The 19,844-nt window shown below is 53.0% G+C and overlaps 1 protein-coding gene across 7 annotated transcripts in view; it reads left to right on the top strand.

Moving 5' to 3' along the window:
- Positions 1 to 3,930: 3,930 nt before the first annotated feature.
- The window catches only part of NFATC1 (nuclear factor of activated T cells 1), a 118,399-nt gene continuing 102,485 nt past the window's right edge, over positions 3,931 to 19,844 (top strand). For 3 of the 7 annotated variants that reach the window (XM_068674692.1, XM_068674690.1, XM_068674697.1), the window contains exons 1-2: positions 3,932 to 4,410; positions 13,765 to 14,863. In XM_068674692.1, coding sequence (XP_068530793.1) covers positions 4,275 to 4,410; positions 13,765 to 14,863 — 1,235 coding nt within the window. In that variant the 5' untranslated portion in view covers positions 3,932 to 4,274. Of the gene's footprint in view, positions 4,411 to 8,525; positions 8,855 to 13,764; positions 14,864 to 19,844 lie in introns of those variants that run through there. The other 4 variants (XM_068674694.1, XM_068674693.1, XM_068674696.1 and 1 more) reach the window with 3 other exon arrangements.

Below are 19,844 nucleotides of genomic sequence, written 5' to 3'. Positions count from 1 at the left end.
CAGACCCCAAGGAGATGGCCATTATAATAGTTATTAGACAGAAAAGGCACTAAGGATATAAGGACAGGGAGCCCCAAACAGAACAACGGTACTGTGCCCAGCAGAGGTAGCTTTTTCTGATCTTTATGTTAGAATATGGGAATCTGTGTAGTTATTGTAAGAAAATATTGGATATTGGTAAACATTGGAGGCAGAAGTGTTGTTCCCCCTTCTTCCTCCCCTCCCCCACTTTCCAAACACCTTTGTGGAGGTGAAGCTGAACGATTCTCCATTTACAGGACCCTGTGGAGAAACGATTTGTCCCCAGTCTCGCAGGCAGACCAGGCTGCAGGTCAGGAGCAGCAGCCTATCTGTTATGCTATGCTACCAACCTACCGTCTCCAGCGAGGCAGTAACTAGAGCAAATTGGTGGAATAAGAGGTTCCCCAAGAAATACTGCAGCTGTACTGAGAGCTCCATGCAAACCATCCCTCTCGGTCTGCTGAGACCCAAGGGGAGGGGTGCGAAAGCAAGATGCAGGAGGGAACACACACCCGTGCACACTCACACGAATAAGTGTAATGTGAAATTAATCTAGTGAGCATGAATCAGACTCTTCTGTGATTGAAACATCCTGTATAAACACTGTTTAGCTGTGTGTGTTTTTGTTAGTCTTTTGCCTTTTTTTTTTTTTTTTTTTTTTTTTTTAAGGACAGCATTTAAAGGACTATATTTGCATGCAAGAGCTGAGGGTAGAGGACCAATTTATAGCTTTGCCAGTGAAGATATCCAGAAGGGGTAAAAAGCAAGCAAGAAGTGTGCACTCAAGCCTGTGGCACTTGGCTCCTTCCCGCAGCAGAGGAGTGCTGTGGGCGGGTAGGAGGAAGCACGTCAGATGCCAAGGCTGCACGGGGAAAGTCAGCGCTGGCTCCAGGGCCACCTCAGCTCCAGGACAGAGGGGCACAGCGTGGCCTGCATCATGTCCCTCCCTTCTCCCCAGCCCTCACCCCAGCCTGGCTGTTTCCTCACAGGGCAGGGCCACGTCGTGCCATTTCCCCTCGATGCTCAGCTGCGTGGCCAGGTTTCCCCACCTCGCCTGGGCTGTGCAACCTGCCCTGCCTTCAGTCTCAGCAAAGGGAGAGAGGTGGAGGGAGGCAGCTGAGCTCTCTCTGGCAATTAATCTAATTACTGGCTAAATGCAGCGTGCCTTTTTCCACAGGCAGAGCCGGTGTGGGAGTGAGCATGCCTCCACTGCAGCACCAGGGGAGGGGAGTGTTGGCTCCCACCTTCCCCCTTGCTATGGGTTGTGTGGATGGAGAGGGAGCACCCAGGATGGATGCATGGATGGAGAGGGTGCCTTTACTGCTCCTCTGCTGGGACCTCGTGTGTCTGGATGAGCAGAGCATGCTGAGGCCCAGCCAGCCCTGCTCTAAGTTACCCACCAGGGACACAGGGCTGATCCTCGAAGGACTGGCCTTGGACATGGGAGCCCAGTGTACAAGCTGCCACCTGGTGATTCCCACCCTGTCCCAGCAGGAAGAAAAGGGACTATGGGGAGCATGACACTGGGAGCAGACACATCTCTCCCCATCATGCGTGGCCACCCTCTCCCTGCACACCTGGGTGCAGCGGGCAGTGCTGTCACCCCAAGGCTCAGGGGACCATCTGAGAGGTAGATAAAAGCAGACTTTTCTCTTTCATCATGCATCTAGGACGAGGCAGAAAAAGTGCTACAGGCCGGTTGGCCCTGCCTCAAAAGGTGAGGGGGATCCTGTTTCAGGTCACTATAAATTGTTGCAAATACTCCACGGTTGCCTTTGACCCCATTTTTATTTTATTTTATTTTATTTTATTTTATTTTATTTTATTTTATTTTATTTTATTTTATTTTATTTTATTTTAGTGGAAAAAGCTGTAGGCTTGTGTACTGGAAAGTCCAAATTAATTGAAACCAATCGTAGCCGCAGCAATTATGGGGAGGGTTCAGCCATCAGATTTAGGAAAAGGAAGAAAACAATGACTGCACGCCCGCTGCAGGGGCTGGCCAGGCGTGCGCGCCTCGGCAGCAGCGCAGAAGAAAGGACTTGGCATCTGGGAAGTGGCTTTTAAAAACGGCCAGGGCGCGTTCGCTACAATAATCCACCGAAACAACAGCCGTCTAAAAATAGGGTTGTTTTCTGTACTAAGCTCCTTTTTAACTCCGTTAGTCATCACCGGCTCCTAAAATAAGAGCCGTGTAACAGTCTCTCCTAGTAGCAGCTGTAAACAAACTTTGGGGAGGCGCAGGGGAAAGGGAAGAGGAGCAGCGGGCGGAGGCGGGGCTGCAGCGGGCGGCCCCGGGGCGGCGGGGGGCGGCGGGGCCGGGGCCGGGGCCGGGGGCGGCCGGGGGGGACCCGCTCTGCGCTGCCGCCGCCGGCTGCCTGCGACAGCTCCCGGGGCCTTGGAGCGGAGCCACGGTGGTCCGGGCAACGGCATTAAACAGGAGGAAACAGACGGGGGATTCCGTCATTTCAGCGAGGAGCCGGGGGGGGGGGGCAGGAAAGGAGAGTCCCGGGGAGGAGAGCGCGGCTCTCGCTCGCCCGCTGCTCCTCGCCTCGCCCCCGGCGCTCGCCCCCGGCCTCCCGGGGAAGGCTCCGGGCTCTCCCCGTGCCCCTCGGGCCGCTCCGGGGCCGGCAGCAGGCGGGCGCCGCGCACACCCAGAGCCGCCGCCGGGGCCGCGCCGTCGGGGGACGGGGACCGGGGGCGCCCCCCGCACCCGCCGCGCCCCCTGGCGGCGCCCCCGGGGCTCCGTGCCCCCGCCTCACCGCCTTCTCCTCCTTTCCTTTGAAAGAAGAGCGTCTCCCTTTCTTTTGCTTTTATTTTATTTTTTTTTCCTACGCGAGGGGATATCGCGCCGTCGGGGGGAGGGGGTGTTCCTCGCCGGGCTCGCTCCGTCGGTGGGGAGCGTTTTCCACGATGATTTAGTGGAGTAGCTCGCCCCGAAGGATCAGCCACGGCCTCCCGTTCCCCGGGAGCAGACAGGATTTCGTTTATATTGGGTTTATTTTCAACCACATATGGGTGTCATGCGCTAGATTTATGATTTTTTACATATTTTTTTTTCATACACCAGATACGCTCGAAACCACGCTAACTCTCCGCTAGCTGCCGTCCAATTCCAACAGGAAAGTATGGCCCCCTCCTGCCAGCTGTGGGGGCAGAGGGAGGACGAAGGGGGAGCGAGGGGCGAGGGGAGAGGCGCGGCCCCTTGCCGGGGTGTCCCGGCCCCGTCGGGGGCATCCCGGAGCTGGGAGCGGGGAGGAGGAGAAGGAGGCGCTGCGGGCTGGAAACCTCTCCTTCCCCCGCTACGAAGTGATGAGATACAACTGTGTTGCTGAGATATTTACAGAATAATAATAAATAAAATAATAATAAATCTGGAGCGGCTGCAACCAAGTCCGCCGAGTCTGTTAGTAATTTAGCAGAATGGGATTTTCCTTTCTCTCGCCTGCCAGTTGATGCTCTTTTCCAAATTTCCACAGCGGGGGAAGCCTGCGATTTTTTACATAATGATTTCAGCATGCAAGGCCGCTTTTCTTTTTTTTTTTTTTTTTTTCCTTTTCCCTCCTTCTCTCCCCCGTCTCCCTTCCCTCCCCTCCCTCACTTCGCGACCCCGGCGTGCCGCCCGCTCCCCCGAGGAGCGCACGCAGCCTCCGGCGACGCCGCTGTCGGCCTCGACGGGGCCGTGCCGTGCCGGGCGGCCGCGGGGCCCCGCGGAGAAGCGAGTTGGCGACGCGGCGGCCGGGGCCCGTCGGTGCCCGCCGGTGCCCGCCTCCCGCTGGCCGCCCGCCGGCGGCGGGGCCGGGGCCCGGCTGACATCACGGGGCCGGGGCGGGGAGAGAGGGGGCCGGGAAGGGAAGGGAGGTGGGGGGGGAGGGGGGGCGGGGGGGGTGTTTTCCAGCTTTAAAAAGGCGGCGCTGGGCGCGCAGCCCTGCGTCAGAGCGAGACTTCCCCGCTCCGCTCACCCGCTCGCCCCAGTAGCCCGGGCAGCGCCTGCCGGCCCCGGCGCCCCGCGGCGGGCAGTGCCTCCGCAGTCCCCACGCACACCCGCCCTCCTCTCCATGCCCCGGCCCCGGGGGGGCGGCGGCGGCGAGCTCCCGTGCCTCCGCGGCTGCGGCTCCCACGCCGGGGGCGGCGCGGCCCCGGCCCCCGGGGCGTGAAGGCGGGCGGGGGGCGCGGGCAGGCGGGCGGGAGGGCGAACGGGGGCCGGCGGCGGCCCGGGGCGCGGTGCCGGGGCTCGCCGCCCCGCCGGGTGGATGCCCAGCGCTGCCCCGCCGGCCGCCACCGCCGCGCCGCCGTCGCGGGACGCAGACAGCGGGAGACAGGAGCCGGCGGCGGCCCCGCAGCGCGGCGCCCGCCCGCTCGGCAGCACCATGAAGGCGGCGGAGGAAGGTAACGGGCGGCGGGAGGGGGGTGCGGGCGGGAGGGTGGCGGTGTCCCCCGGTGTTTCCCCGCGGCGGCCCGGAGGTTTGCCGGCGGCCGCTTGCCAATAGGTGTCTCCTTCGCCTCTCGCACGGCGCCGCCTCGGCCGCGCAGCCGCTCCCGGGCGCCTCCCGCCGGCCCCGGTCCCGGTACAGCCCCGGTCCCGGTGCCGGTCCCGGTCCCGGTGCCGGCCGGGCAGCGGGGAGGCTGCACCCGCCTGGCTGCTGCTGTCCCTTCGGGAGCCAGCGCCGCGGACTCGTCCCCCCGGCTCGGGGACTGCCCCCCCTCCCGCCCCGAGGCGCAGGCCTGATTTTTTTGGGGAGGGGGCGGAATGTGCCCTGTAATTGCAAGCAGCCCTCGCAAATTCTCTCGGGACAGTTTGGAAGCCGCCTACAGAGAGGGTCTGGGGGCAGTGCCAGGCGCCGTGCTAGCCGTGAGCCGTCCCCTGGCGCACCAAAACAATCCCGCAAGCCGGGGCAGGCTGCGGGGGGCTCCGCCGCTTCCCCCCCCGGCCCCGTGTCGCCCCAGCGCCGTGTCGCGACTCCTTGTAACTACCCTGCAGTGACCCTGCTCCACAAAGCGCGCTGAAAGCACGCCGACAAAGTTTCTGGAGAGAAAGATCGCGGGCACGGGGCTTGGGAAGCGCTTTGTCGGCTTGCACTCAACGTGCCAGTGCCAGGGGCAGCGTTTTGCCGGCGCGGGGACTGACTGCAGCCTCCTCTGTGCCAGTCGGGACATTTTTCTCTCCCCGGAGCATCGTTACCCAGCACCGCTCTGACGCCTGGCTGCCTTTTCGCACGTCGCTGCTGCGAGCCAGAGCCTTTCGGTAGCAGAGCGGGATGCCGGGGGGGACCCTGCGGGGTGATGCTGGGCATCGCCCCCGTGCCGGGGCAGGTGTGGGGCAGCCCCCGGCTGCGGGCCTGTTGGCAGCCCCCTGCCCTGCCGCCCCGCGCTGCCAGGCTCCCCGCTTCGCTTCCTATTTGCCTCCGCTTTGCTGCTGCTCGGGCTGAAATGGCCTGCCGGCCCCAGGCGGGGCATAGCAAGCCCACACGTCTTAGAAAGTTGTGAAGAAGTTGAGGATGGGTCGCGTCCAAGTCCGCCGTGTTTATCCCGCAGCTCCGCCGTGGGACAGCGCGGCTCCCCTTTTCCTGGGCTTGTCCCAGGAAAGCTGGACAGTCGCTCAGGACCCTCCTTTCTTTTTCTTTCTCTTATTTTCTTCTTTTCTTTAATTTCTTTTCTTTCTCTTCTCTTCTTTCTCCTCTTTCTCCTCTTTCTACTCTTTCTCTTTCTTTTTTCTTTTTCTTCTCTCCCTCTCTCTCTCTCTCTCTTTCTTCCTTTCAACACAGATTTTTCACTGCCATGGTTCCTTTCAGTTGACAGGATCCTGTCAATGCAAAAGCTACGAGCGTGGCTGCAACCACGGCTCCACTTTTGAGGCATGCAAGGGCAGTTTTAGATGGAAGATAATTACTGCTTCTTTAAATCGCGTTGGCTTTCGTTCCTCCCGCCCGTTCGGACCCCCGAGGGCTGTGCAGCCTTTGCAGTGCTCCGGACTTGAAGGGCAGGGAATGCACCAACTTGTAAAAATTACACCCAGAGACTAAATGTGTAATGGAGTCTCTTGTCAGAAAGCGATCCCCTCTCTTGATTTCTGTGGCATTTGTGATCCCGGTGTTAAAATGTCACCGACACTCTTCGATAATTCTCTCCTGTGTTGATGATAGATTTTGTAAGGGACTGAGAAAATGAGGCAGTCTGGAAGGTGTGACCCAATCCAGGAAACGGGGACGACGACGACCCTAAAAGTCAGGATTACTGCCTGCAAATTAAGGTGTTCCTTGATTACCAAAAGACGACAGAAAATAGGTTATTTCATGTTTAGTGTGGGAAGAAACTCCCACAGTGTCTCGGTGGAAGGACCGGGCACAGCTCGGCCCCCGCTCTTTTCTTTGGTTCCTACAGAGGTTCGGAGTCCAGAAAATATCTGAGGGTTAATGCCACATACGATTTAAAATCTTTTTTCAGGCTGTGTGACTGCGGCTGGAGCAGCCAGTCTGCTGGGTGACTTGTTGGACCTGCAGTGCGATCGGTGGAGTTGGCACAATTTGGGTTCACTACGGGGAGATGCTGCATTTGGGCTGGCGGTCCGTCGGTCGGTTTGTAAAGCTCGACGGGGAGCTTGCCTTGCCCCGGAGCACATCGGCTCCCCCCTGCCTTGTTTCTCTGCCCCTTTTCAATGCTTTAAACCAGCGCAGTAACTGACGCTACGCTTATTCTGTCCCCACGTACGGCGTCGCTTCGGGTCTACCTTTACTTCTCCATCTACATCTTTACTTCTCCAAGGGAAGGGTGCCAATGGAAATATTTTATTGACGGCGCTAATATTTATGGAGTTGGCCAATCAGACCGCCTGGACGGTAGTTTCGGACAGTTTACCCATCCTGCGGGTAACATGTGGAAGAGGCAGAGGAGTGGAAGCAACGGGAGCAATTTGGGAGCTGCTCCTTGCCTCCCTCCCGACGAGCCCCGGCAGGAGATAGGGGCCCTGCGGGAAGCTCCCCCCTTGGGGGGGGATGAACCCCGTGAAACCGGGGGGCACCGCCGCGGAGGCTGGGGGTGCGGACGAGGCGGCTGTCCGGCTTGTAGGCCCTCGGCAGGGAGACCGGAGGGGCGGCAGTCCGTGCCGTCGGGCCGCGCTGCGGTGCGGCCGTGCGCGGGTACCGGGGGACGCTCGTCCCCGGCCTGCTCCGGCATCCCAGGGCGAGCGTGGTCCCGACGGGCCGGCAGCTCCAGGCGGGGCTTTCCGCTGCTGCCAGGGCCTTTTGCACACGCGTGTGACTCAGCCCCGGCCCTTCGGGGAAGCGGCTCCGAGCGGGGGACCGACGGCAGCCGCACGGCGCTTTGGCACCCGGGCCCGGCACCGCCTCCGCCCTGGACCAGACCCCTTCATCCACAGGGCAAAGCCCTGTCCCGGGACAGGGCCACCCTCTGGCAGGGTGCCGGGGCCGAAGAGACCTTGTCCTGGGGCTGCTCCGGGGGCTTCCGACGTGCGCCGGGCCCGGCGAGCCTCCGGAGGCACGTCGAGACTGCGGCGCGGCCGTGCGGGGAGGGGAAAAAGCGTGATGGACTCTGATGGAAAAAAACTGTGTTTTCCTGGCACTTTGCAGTGGAGATTTCAGCCATAAGCCTGGAAAATGGTATTCCCTCGGTTTAGAAGGGAATACCATTTCCATAACGGCTTTAAAAAGCTATTCATTTTGAAATCCGGCCTTAAATTCTGGGAGCTCGGCAGTCGCAGCAAGCCCTAGCTGCTGGGCCGGAGAGGTCATTTGCGTGTTGGAGACTTTAAAATGGCTTTGTATGATCCCACAGAAGTGCATTTCTAATGCGAGATGGGCGCTATTTCTTTTCGTCGACCCGATTTTAAACCCATATAAGCAGCAGAACCCCGCAGCCCGGGGAAGCACCGTGCCACTCTTCATGCCCCGGCCGAGCCGCACCAACGCAGCTTGGGCCCGGGGACTTCTCCCGGCCCGGCGCACGGAGGCAACTGGTGTGTTGCGAGCCCCGCTTTAATGCGCTTTTTATAGCAGTTGGCACTAGTGGGTGCTGCAACTAAGTAAAATAAATTAAAAAAAGAAAAGGGGAAAAAAAAAAAAAAAAGAAAAGCAGGAGCTCGGAGCCTCCTGGCTCGCAGCTGCCAGGTGGGGACCCTCGCAGCAAGACCAGTGCCTCGGCAGCGCTCAGCGCCCGGCGCGGCTCCCCCCGGGACAAGGCGAGCGGAGGCGAAGCCCCGAGGGCAGAAACCTCCCCGGCTGCACCGTGCCTCCCCGCGGGATCCCGGCACCTGCGGCAATTGCGATTTCCACCGTGCGGGAGCAGGTGAAAGCCCGCTGCCCCCGGCTCTCCCCAGCCCGCACCCCCTCCCGGTGCGGGCGACCCCCGGGGGGGCTCCCCGCGGCGTGAGGGCTGCGCTGTGCGAGCCGGTGCCGCGGGAGGGGGGTGCGGGGGAGGGCAGGGCAAGGCGGTTGTTTGCATCGACCCGGAAACATCAACAAAGCGACGGAGGGCGGATCAGAGGCGGCGGCGGCGATAGCGAGATAGGCCGGCCGTCGGGGCCGGGGTCACATTACCGTGCCGGCCGCCTCCTGCGCCTTGTCGGGGCCTCGCTCCGGAGCCCCGCCGCCGAGGGGAGCTCGTCCCGGCCCCGCTGTGCCGGCGGCAGCAGGTGTCGGGCGCGACGGGGCGGGCCCGACGGGGCGGGCCGGGGGCTGCGCCGCCGCCTGGGCGCCGGAGCGAGGCGGGCGGGGGTCGCCGCGGGCGGCAGGAGCCATGACCGGCGTGGAGGCCGAGCAGGAGTTTGATTTCGATTTCCTCTTTGAGTACAAGCACAGCGATGAGGGCGGCGGCGGAGGTGGGTCGCGGCCGGGGAGGCACCTCCGGGGGTCCCGGGGGAGGGATGCTGCTGGAAGGGGCGGGGGAGGTGGCCCTGCGGGGGGTCCTTCCCGAGCGGGAGGCAGAGGCGGGGGCGATATTTTGGGTCCTGCGCAGCTGCGGGGCGGCGAGCGGGGGACACCGGTAGCCAGCAGTGAAATCCTGCCCGGAGCCTCTTTCCCTTTCGGTGCCCTTGTGTCTGTACCGTGACACGTCTCGGAGGGGAGGCCACGCGGGAGGCAGCCCGGGTGCGATTTGTTAAACTTCGGAGCTGTTCAGAAAGCCGGAGTTTTGCCTTGCGTGCGCAGCCGGGAGCTTGCGACCGAGCCGTCCCCGCAGGCTGCCAGGGGCTGGCCGGCAGCGAGCCCAGCGCCGCTTCTCCGCCGCCCTCCGCAGCCCCGGGACCGGCAGCGGCAGCTCGGGTCCGGCCTCGCCCCGTGGCAGCGATGGGGCCGGGGGAAAAGCCCCTGCTGCCCTTCCTCTCGCCCCCCGCCCGTGAGCTGGAGCGAGCTCGGCTCAGGGTTTCGGTCCTCCAGGCATTCAGGCTTGAAGGTCATCCGCAAGCAAAAATAACGGTCCCGGATTCGTCGTGGGTCACGGTTTGCAAGCCCGGTGTCTCCGTGTGGCAGTTTTATGACTTTGAGCAATACTGGAGGTGGGAACAGGGTAAAGGGAGTCGGGAGCTGACACACACACAAAAAGTTGTCGTTGCTTCCCGATACCAAGCGGGCTGTCCCAGCCTCAGCGATAGCAGGTCAATGTAAAAGTAAAAGTAGGTGATTTAAAGCTGTTCCAGTTTCTTTTTCTACCTCTTTTTTTTTTTTTTTTCTTTTTTCCAGTGCTTTTCCCTTTAAATCAAAGGAGGTTCCCAAACCCTTCCCTGCATATCACAGCCTGTCAGGGCATAGCTGTGCATGGTGCTCCCCTTCCTAATGCCCTGCTCTCCAGCACGTTCTCAGTGTCCAGATGGCTGCAAGGAGATTCCCAGTTTTTTAGAAAATTAGCTTTTAAGAGTGTCACACCAAGCTTTATAGACGTAATTTCCTATGAATTAGGCACCTGGAAAGTGGAGGGGCCTGAACAACTTAAGTGTCAAAGTCATAGTGAGAAGAGTAACTCCATTAGGCAGTGCTGAAAGCATAAACTTCAGTGTAAGCCTAGGTGTGGCTTCACGTCTGGAAGTGTAAAACAGCCTTTGCCTTCTCTGAAGCCCCTTTGAGCTGCAGGTGTTAAGCAGTCCTATTTAAAGTGTATAAATAAAAAATGATGGTTCTCAGTGCTTTGTAGGATCAGCTTGTTAATGATGGAAAGGGATAAAGCCTATGCCCAGTAAAACTAACTAGAGAAAAAAATGTGTTTTTTTTTTTTTTTTTTTTTTTTTTTTATGCTGTCATGAAGTGAAATGTAATGTGAAGGTGTGCTCACAAATCAAGGGGTCCAATTTCTTGTTCTAGTTATACCTAATGTAAGTGTAAATATGTTGGCAACCGAACCATTGCATACCTCCGCTGGTCTATCTGATACCGAGGTTTGGCTCAAGATACTAAAACAGGCTTTTGAAAGTGCTGTGGTACCAAGTTGTGTGAGTTACTGCCCATGAACAGCAGTACAAGCACAAGCCCAGGCTCACGGGCTCTGTGCCGTGCGGGGAGCCTCTGTGGATCAGGGTCACAGTCAAAGTGGCTGCCCATGCTCAAGCATTACCTTCCTCTCATCCGTATCAGCGCTGTCAAAATACCCTACAAAGCTGCACTATGTGGTGTAGTTTTATACCTATGTAGCCACTTCCATCTCCCTTCCCTCTCAAGACTGGCATTTTATTTCTGCGTGTCTTACCATTGTGAGGGAAACAACAGCATTTTATGAACACTCACTGTGTGTGTTTGATGAATTTTTGTGAATACAGGAGTTGAGCACAGGAATGTGATTTTTCACAAATGTATCTGGTGGGTCTTAGTGCACAAGCCAGGGGCTTGGTCTTGTCCCTAGGTCTGGTTTTCAGGCTTTTATATTTGTTGGGCATCCTTTGTACACAGTCTGAAAAGTTACCTAAATATATGTACGTAAAGGCTTTGGATCTTTTGATTTTGAGTATTACGGTGTGAGAAGATGTACACCATGTACTTTTCCTATGCCCTTTAAAAGTTGACTTCTTAAAAATGTGCATGATAGACTATTCCTTGCGATGTGCATTAGGAGGACTTGTTGCTTGGAGCATTGGTAGCTTTTGCTTATATATACATTTTTTAAGCTGGTTTCCTGAGGCCAGTCTGAGGCTTTGTATCAGCTCTTCAGCCTGGGCTGCAGATCCCTGGCAGACTTCAGTGTCCGATTTTTACTCTAGCTTTTTTTACCCTAGCTGCACATTAGATTTTGGAGTACCACTGGGTTCACGGTACTTTTCACGCAGGTAACAACAATCTCTGTTTATTTACTTATTAATTATAATAACTAAGGCGTTAGTGCAGCAGTCAGCAGATGCAGCAGGTCTGCCAAGCCCGCTTGGTGGGCGCAGAGCTGGGGCACCCCGCAGAGCCCCCAGCCCCCTGCCCGAGTGTCTCTGGCCATGAGCCAGGGGCCGGCCGTGCAGCAGGGCCCATGGGGCGCGTGTGGCGGGGCTGCCAGGAAGAGCCGGGCCTGCATCCCAGCAGCTGGGACAGCGCCAGGGACGTCGCCTGCCTCCGGAGCTGGAGGAAGCAGAAAGGGGCTGGGGCTGCCTTGGAGGCCACTTTCTGAAACGGAGAAGGTCTTACCACTGACTGCCACTTTGATGTTTGGTGTTGTTGTTGTGTGGTGTTGTTTTTTTTCTGTGAAAAGTGAGAAAGAAGTAGTGGTTGCAGTAGCTGTGAGCGAGCAGTGCTGCCACACAACAGGGCAGTAAGAAGAGGCAACTCATTTTGGAAGGAGAGGGCTCTGGTCCCCCAGGCAGAACTGTGCATTGCCATGACCACTGCAGTCAGATAACCCATCTTAAGGAGCACCCCTTTTTCCACATTTCCTCCTTGCCTTGCTGTTGAATAATCCAGCTCTATCTGCGGTATGCTCTGTTGTAATTTAATGACTCTTCTCACTAAACACCTCATTTCTGAAGGTAGAGTAGAAAGTGAGCTGAAAAGGTGTTGTTTCTTATTGTTTGTGAATGGTACCTGACGTGGCACAAAGCAGCTGGAACTTCACAGAGTAGCTGTGAAACTGCTAGAGCACATTAATTTTTTGTAAGTACCATTTGTCTCGGAGTGGTTGCCAGAGAGAAACATGAGCATGGGATAGCCGGAGGATGACACCAGAGAGGGCTGAGCTCATACACAAAAGAAAGCGAATAGCCGGGAGCACTGGCTGGCATAACCTGCTCGGAGGCTTGTTTGCATCCACAGTGCTCCTGGGGAGTGAGTCGTGTTGGGAATACCAGTCACAATGATTAACAGGGCTTTTCTGCATCTATGCGGGGAAGGTGGACGTGGGGCACTTCCAGGAGCTTGCCACCTGGGAGGGATGGGAACCAGTTACCTGTGTGGACCAGGTCTGGCTAGGGGCGCACAAAGTTTCCCTCTGTCATATGGGAAAGCATTGCTGCCCTAACAAACCCGGGGCAATGCTGGTTGTGCATGGAGCTGTAGTGGGGTGTATTTCCAGCCTGCTGTGAATAAACTTGTAGAACAGCATTACCCAAATCTCAAATTCAACAGGCTGATAGCAAGGGTTTGCTATCTTTTCCCACTGGGCGAATGACACCAGCATGAGGGTGTCTGGCCCAAGTGTGCCGGTGACACCAGGCCTCCTTATGCAAGAAAGCATGGGGTGACTCCTGATCCTACCACCATTCAGAGCACCAAGGGCTGCCTGTCTCCCTGTCCACAGCCTGGGGTGTCCCTGGGTGGCATATAGAGACCTACATGCAGCCCCAGGGCAGAGGGAGCAGAGCTGAAGGTGCCCCACCAGCAGGCTGATGGTGGAGCGAGGAGAGAATGGTCTCCTGCAGGCCAGGTTCTCCATAGCACAGCAGGGATGAAGGTGGATGAAGGTGCGTGAAGGTTGGGCTGTTCCCCTGTGTTGGTGCAAGTCTGTGATGTGATCTGTCACTTTTCAGGTTTTCCACACAGCAGAACCGTGCTATTTCTTTAGCACACCCGGAGCTGTAACATGCTTAGAGAGTTGGCCAAGAGCACACTGCTGGCAGTGCTTAATGTGGCATGCGCGAGAACCAGCAATTTTAGTGGAATTTCATCTGTCACAAAGCAGCAACACATCCATGTTTATCCATCACCTGGTCTTTGCCAGTTGGGCCGGAGGATAAGTGGTCCCAGAAATGAGAACAGGTCAATAGATCCATCTCGTTCCAAAAACCTAGTTAACTGGAACCGTTTGGAAACTCTCTGTAATGGAAATTTCAGTTGTGTATAATTTTTTTAACAGAATGCAGTTGATCATGTTCTTTGTTTTAGTCTGCCTCCACTTTTTTTTTTGTTGGTGGTGTGTTGTTTTTTTTTGTTCGTTTTTTGTTTTTAATATTCCAGCTTTTCAGTGAGGGAATTAGGCTCTTGTGTAAAAGCACATCTCTTGGGCAGCATTGCAGTCTCTGAATGCTGATGCACCCCTGTTTGAAGACTCAGTTTTTGGTTCTGAAGGTTTACATATGTCTCCTCAAGACAAACATGTAACGTCCCTGTCACAAGACAGCTTGTCTTGTGCTGCTCAGTTAGTGGTGTTTTCAAGGATGCAAGCCTGCAGCTTCTCCCCTAACACAGCATGCCTGTCTGATGGGTTGTCAAAGAGTGCTGTTCTCTCGTGTCTTTTGTCATGTTCCTCCACTCCAGCTCGGTATGTTGCTAAGTGAGTATTTATGTGCAACACTTCATATCATTATTTTTTGTTTGTTTGTTTGTTTTCCAGAACACTATAATTATACATCTTCAAACGTAAATGCTGGCTTGCCTCTAAATGTGGCACATTCCTCATTGTCAACTCCATGTCATGGCCTTCAGACATCAAATCCCGTCATTTCAGTTGTCCCATCAACAAATCATCCTTCTGGATATGGAGGACACATTGACAGTGGGGCCTCTGAGTATTACCTGCCTCCAAACATCAGACCTAATGGAGCTCCAGCACTGGAGAGCCCTAGAATTGAGATCACCTCTTACATGGGACTTCATCATAACAACAACCAGTTTTTCCACGATGAGGTTGAGGAAGCCATCCCAAATGCAAAGCGATCACCTTCCACTGCCACTTTGAACTTACCGAACATCGAGGCGTACAGAGACCCGTCCTGCCTGAGTCCAGCTAGTAGCTTGTCTTCCAGAAGCTGCAACTCTGAAGCATCTTCCTACGAGTCCAACTACTCGTACCCATACACTTCTCCCCAGACCTCTCCATGGCAGTCCCCATGTGTCTCTCCGAAGACCACTGACACAGAGGAAGGCTACCAGCGTGGCATGGTGGCCTGCACTTTGCTCAATTCACCGAGGCACTCTCCGTCTACATCTCCCAGGACAAGCATCACAGAGGAGAACTGGCTGGGGGCTCGCAACTCCAGGCCTCCATCTCCCTGTAACAAGAGAAAGTACAGCCTCAATGGCCGGCAGACCTCCTACTCACCGCATCACTCCCCAACACCTTCACCACAAAACTCACCGCGGGTGAGTGTCACAGACGAGACGTGGCTGGGGAACACCAACCAGTACACCAGCTCTGCCATTGTCGCTGCCATCAATGCTCTCACCACCGACAGCACGATAGATATGAACGATGGGATTCCCATCAAGTCGAGGAAGACCGCTATTGACCACACCCCATCCATGACTCTCAAAACCGAACCGGCTGGCGAGGATCATGGGACCATATCGCCAACTGCCGATTTGTCACCAGAAGACTTCTCCAGCTTTCAGCACATCAGGAAAGGAAACTTCTGTGAGCAGTACCTGTCTGTGCCACAGCATCCATACCAGTGGGCCAAACCAAAGTCTCTGTCTCCTACATCCTACATGAGGTAAGGAGCCCTAATTTAGAGGACAATCCTGGCAATATCTTTACTGTATGCTTTTCTTTTTTTTTTTCCTCCTTCCCCTTCCCGTATCTGTTTGGCCAGCCAAATCTGCCCATCCACTCATTTCATTTAGCCATTTCTTGTGATGCCGCCTCTTGTCATTGGTGTGACATGACCATGAGTACATCTTTGAAAGGTTAAAAAGGCAACTCCAGAAGTTGACTGCTTGTTGGTTGTAACTGGTTACTGCTTCCTAGGGGACAAGCCCAAGTCCAGCCAGTCTCAGAACAGGATAATCATGGGTATTCAGAAGCTTGACAGGCAGCAGGACTATTGGGTACTGTCAAACCAAGGTTTTATCGATGTTGTTCATCATGTCTTAACATGTTTTTGCTGCAGGACTATGAGATGTTCCTGTTATTGTGCTGTTACAGAGCACTTTACATTTGTGCTTTACAGGCAGTGAATACAAACAGGGTAGGAATATGTTTCTTTTACAACTTACTTCAGCACTGACTTAATCTGAAACTTTATATGAAAGCTTCATACCAGTCTTCTTTTCCTGTCTGCAATGGACAGTGATTTTATTTTTTCTCCCTTTCTCCACCATTTTTATGTTTAAACAAGAAAACCTTATTTGTAAGCTGATAATACTTGTCACATTTATTTATCATAAGAGGACTCCAAGTAGAAAGGAACAAATAGCCTGGATTTGAGTTACATGCATTGCTTTTTCTTTTGGTCTCAATTACAGTCTTTACTTTGAAGTCTTAAAACTGCATATACAGTGGCATGTGATGCAGAAAAAGAGTTTGGCTTTCCAAAAGTTCACAGACCTGTTCCGGTCCCTGACTGTGATAGCAATCCCTCTCCTTTCCCTCCCCAAGAACATATGGCTTCTTGCTTTTAACAACACAACTGTCTTTGCCAACATGAAAGATGTGGACACATAGCTGTGATATTTTAGTTAGTAATAGCTTCCCTGGCTCTCAACCTTGCCAGTCTCATTTGTCTCCACCCAGCATTTCTCTGCTACCTGCTTCCTACAAAAACTGGACCGTGGACCATGGCACTTCATGTTACAACAAGTAGCACTGTCCCTCCTCATCCTCACTGTTCTCCCATCCTCCTGTCTGCATTGTCCCAGCTCCTTGGCAGGACCTTGGCCCAGTTCAGCGCTGGGAGATGTGACTGTCCTGTTGTGTCTGCTGGAGCCACCCACAGGTGGGCGCTTGCTGTCTTTCAGCGCAGGGATGGGATCTTTCCACACCCAGCAAATCCATCAGAGACTTCCTGAGTATTCAAAAAAAAACATTTGTGTTCTCCCACCAAAGGTGTAAAATAGTCTGAATTTATCAGAGAGGCAGGACGTTTGGTTTTATGTTTGGCTGTTTTTTGCCAAAGACTGCACGGGCAATAACGTGACAGTTCGACCAAACACATCTTTATCTTTCTATTGCAGAGAGTCGCCTGTAGGCACTTTAATGTAGTCAGTGAGAAGGCAACCTAGCATTCCTGTGTGCTAACACAAACAAGAAAGGTGAAGTGTACAAAACAGAGCCCCACTACATTGTGTATTTAACATTTTTTCCACTGTTTTGGTCTCATATAAAATATGTTTCCTGGTTCGCAATATGTTTCCATGTGATCTCATTAACTTGTGCTCTAGGGCAGTTGGAAGTTACTGTCGAAATGTGATTTTAAGTTATTTTACCAATCAGATACACTGACCGTGCTTCCTTCCACCAAAAATACCTCTCGTTTTATGTATATGTGAGTGCTGGGCAACTGAGCACAGACGTCAACAGGATCACAGCCTACGCAACAGAAACTATGTTATTTTAAATCTTTCCAAAAAAATTGGTTAAGAATTTGTCACAACAGATCTGGATTTTTTTCCTGTTATTTTACACATCTGTTCTATTTCAAATGCTGGGGCTTTAGGGGTAAGTTCCAACAAACAACTCAGGCTCCAAAATCTACCCGGTCATAATGATTTTGAGATAACCATATTTGATTACCTCCTCTGTCACTTCCTGAATATGCATTACATTTTCATCAAAAGCAAGCGTGCCTTGGAAAATCACTGATGCCCCACCCCACCCCCCCACCTTTCATTCCCCTGTATTTTCCTGCCATGGAATAAGCTCCAAGAGTGTGAGCTGGGTGTGTGGCTGTCTCCTTTTCTGTGTGTTTATGGCAGGCATTAGTCTAAAAGAGAAACAGTGTTTTTTTTGTATTATCTCTAAAATTGATGTTTTTCATTTATTGTAATTAAAACTCTATCAGTTTTCAGCTTTTCAAGTACTGGGACAAAGAGGGATAATAAGAGTAGAGAAAGTAATGCCTGGCTCAACAGAAATACTGTCTTTTCATGCCCCAAGTTTCTTCTGATTTCTTAAGAGGAATGTGAGGCATACCAGCTTGGAAGCTCATCCCAGATCCACCAGCTCTGGGCTCTTCAGAGCAGGTTTTGGCTGATAGATCCCCACCGAGGGCTACCAACACGACCTGATTCCTGTGCAGGAGTCAGCGTATGGGTGCTGAGGTTCATGACAAAGGGTGGGAGGAGAGGCCCTGGCCCTGCTGCTGGGGACAGCACCAGGCAGGTAGGCTGTTTAGGGTTACCAGTGCAGCTGGGACTTCGTCCCTGGTGCTTTGACTGCTGTCCATGGCCTCAGGCCAAGGCTTTTGGTGTAGAAGATATTGAGAGACCAAGTAGAGATGAACATGAGAAACTTTGGAGCAAACCATGAGGTGGCAATGGGAATTGTGCCTCTTCCAGACCTCAATATACAAGAAGAAGCACTCCATCAGCCATTTATTATACAGGCAGGTGATACTCCGTGTTTTTCAACCTGTGGCTGAATCAGTTGCTTTCTTTTCTCTGATATTTGTACACCACTTTTTCATGCTCTGTCAAAGGCAAGATGGAAGTACAGAGTTTGACTTTTGCCATTGGATTTGGAGACAGTACAGACAGCATGGTATTAGTGACTTTCCAAGACTGTTTTTATTTCTCACCCACTCATCAGCACGTCCCAAATCATTATTGGCTCTAGCAGAAAGGATTGGCACTCCTGACAATGCCAGATTTCTGTGTGTCTTATGCCTTTTTTACGTCTTCCTCTTATGCTGCTCTACTTGACCAAACAAAACTTGAAATCTAGAGCCAGTTTCTTACTCATTGAAAAGTAACAGCTTCTTTATATGCTTTGTAGTTGTCTCAAAATAACTTTATTTTGATATCGGTTTTAATAACAGTTTAATCCAATAAGTGTGTTAGCCTGTATCACTTTAATTTTCATTAGATGTAGGGTAGCTGGGGGGGAGGTTGGAAGAAAAGTGGTTGGATTTGTGGGTCAGGTGTATGGCATGTTTGAGGTCTGCCACACGAAAAGAAGCTTCCAGGAATAGACACCCAGTTCCAGGTGGTTTGTAAAAGCTCTCTACTGTATTTTTTATATGGTTTATTTTTTTTTTTTTAGCTTCAGTCTCCTTTTCAGCCTCAAAAATATACATATATGTTCTTGAAACCACAGAGAGAAACATGTAGTTTTACATATGGAGGCTGTAATTTGCACACAGAGAATGTATGTTTGGATATCTGTCTACCACTTTCAAAAGCACATTTGGCTTTTATCTGCATCAATGGGCTTGTTTATTTTTTGTGGATTTTTTGGATTCCACTTTTGTGACTGTGACAGTATTAAACTCAAGCATAAAAAAATCATTCACTGAGGCCCCAAACTGCATGATTTTCTTTAAAAATCATGATTTTAAAGTGCTACATTTTTTCCCCACATTCTTTGTGGACCTTCTGGGTGCACTTTTTTTTTTGTTTGTTTGTTACGGTGGTGTTTTTTTGTTTTTGTTTTTAAATAGATGTTTTGGTCCAGATGATAAGACAGAGAACAACCCTACTGGGGAGAAGCTGAGTTTCTCACAAAATTGGTGTTTCTAAAGGTGAAAAAGGGCCTCAGCTTTCTTAAGATGTCACAAGTGCGGCAACACAAGATTTGCTGAACTGTGCATTCATGGCAAACTTCTTTGTTTATGGCAAACCAGAGGAAGTTCCTCAGACAAAGCAAATGCTGAACTGTCTTAACAAGACCCGGTAAAATGGGGACTTGTGGCTATGTGTTGGTAACCATCTCTTTGGGGCTAGCTGCTGTTAATTGGGGAACGGAGGAGGAGGACAGGGAAGAGTCCACATCTCCACCCTTTTTCTTGCTGTATTCATGCTGCATGGGGGTATTTACAGACTTAACAAGTTGGTTTTGCCACTGTGTAGCAAAAAAACTCTTAAAAATCTTTTGACTGTGCTGAGTTGCTGTACTGTGAGGCTGAGGTCTGGTAGGAAGCCTGTCTCAGTAAACTGTTTTGTTTGTTTGTTTGATTTAACTCCCCACGCTTTCTTCTGACTGCTTTTTAGTTATTCAAATGCCCCTGTAAGCTTCTTATTGATAGCCTTCCTTCACAAGCTCATTTTAGCACTGTGTGATACTAAATTCAGAACAAGCAGAGATGTGACGCAAGCCACTTGTTCCTGCCATTCCTGCAGCAGTAGTTTCTTGTTCTTTCTCTAAGTTGACAAATGAAAAATTTCCTATGTAAATCTATCTCTGAATGTTAACTTTCAGGACTGTTGTGCTGAGTATTATCTGTAAGCATTATGACAACTCACATTTTTAGATCTCAACGTGAGGGATTCCAAAGTGCTGCATGAACTTGGTGGAGTTGCTACTTGCTCCACATGTCAGAGAAGCACAGCCAAGTCTGGGTTGGGACATGGCGTGTATGTTAACAGTTCACAGACAGATTGCTCAATTGTCAGATAGGAAATTAAAAAAAAATGTCTACCCGTGTTAACTCACAGGTAAAATACAAAGCACATGCATTTCTCAGACCACAAGCCAGTGGGTGGACTTACAGGGATCCTTGTTGTTTTCTTACTCTTCTAAAAAACACCCTAGAATCTTCA

This window comes from Anas acuta, chromosome 2 (genome assembly GCF_963932015.1).
Source record: "Anas acuta chromosome 2, bAnaAcu1.1, whole genome shotgun sequence".
Lineage (NCBI taxonomy): Eukaryota > Metazoa > Chordata > Aves > Anseriformes > Anatidae > Anas > Anas acuta.
Note: the sequence above shows the minus strand (reverse complement) of the source record. Positions and strands in the feature narration are given on the sequence as shown.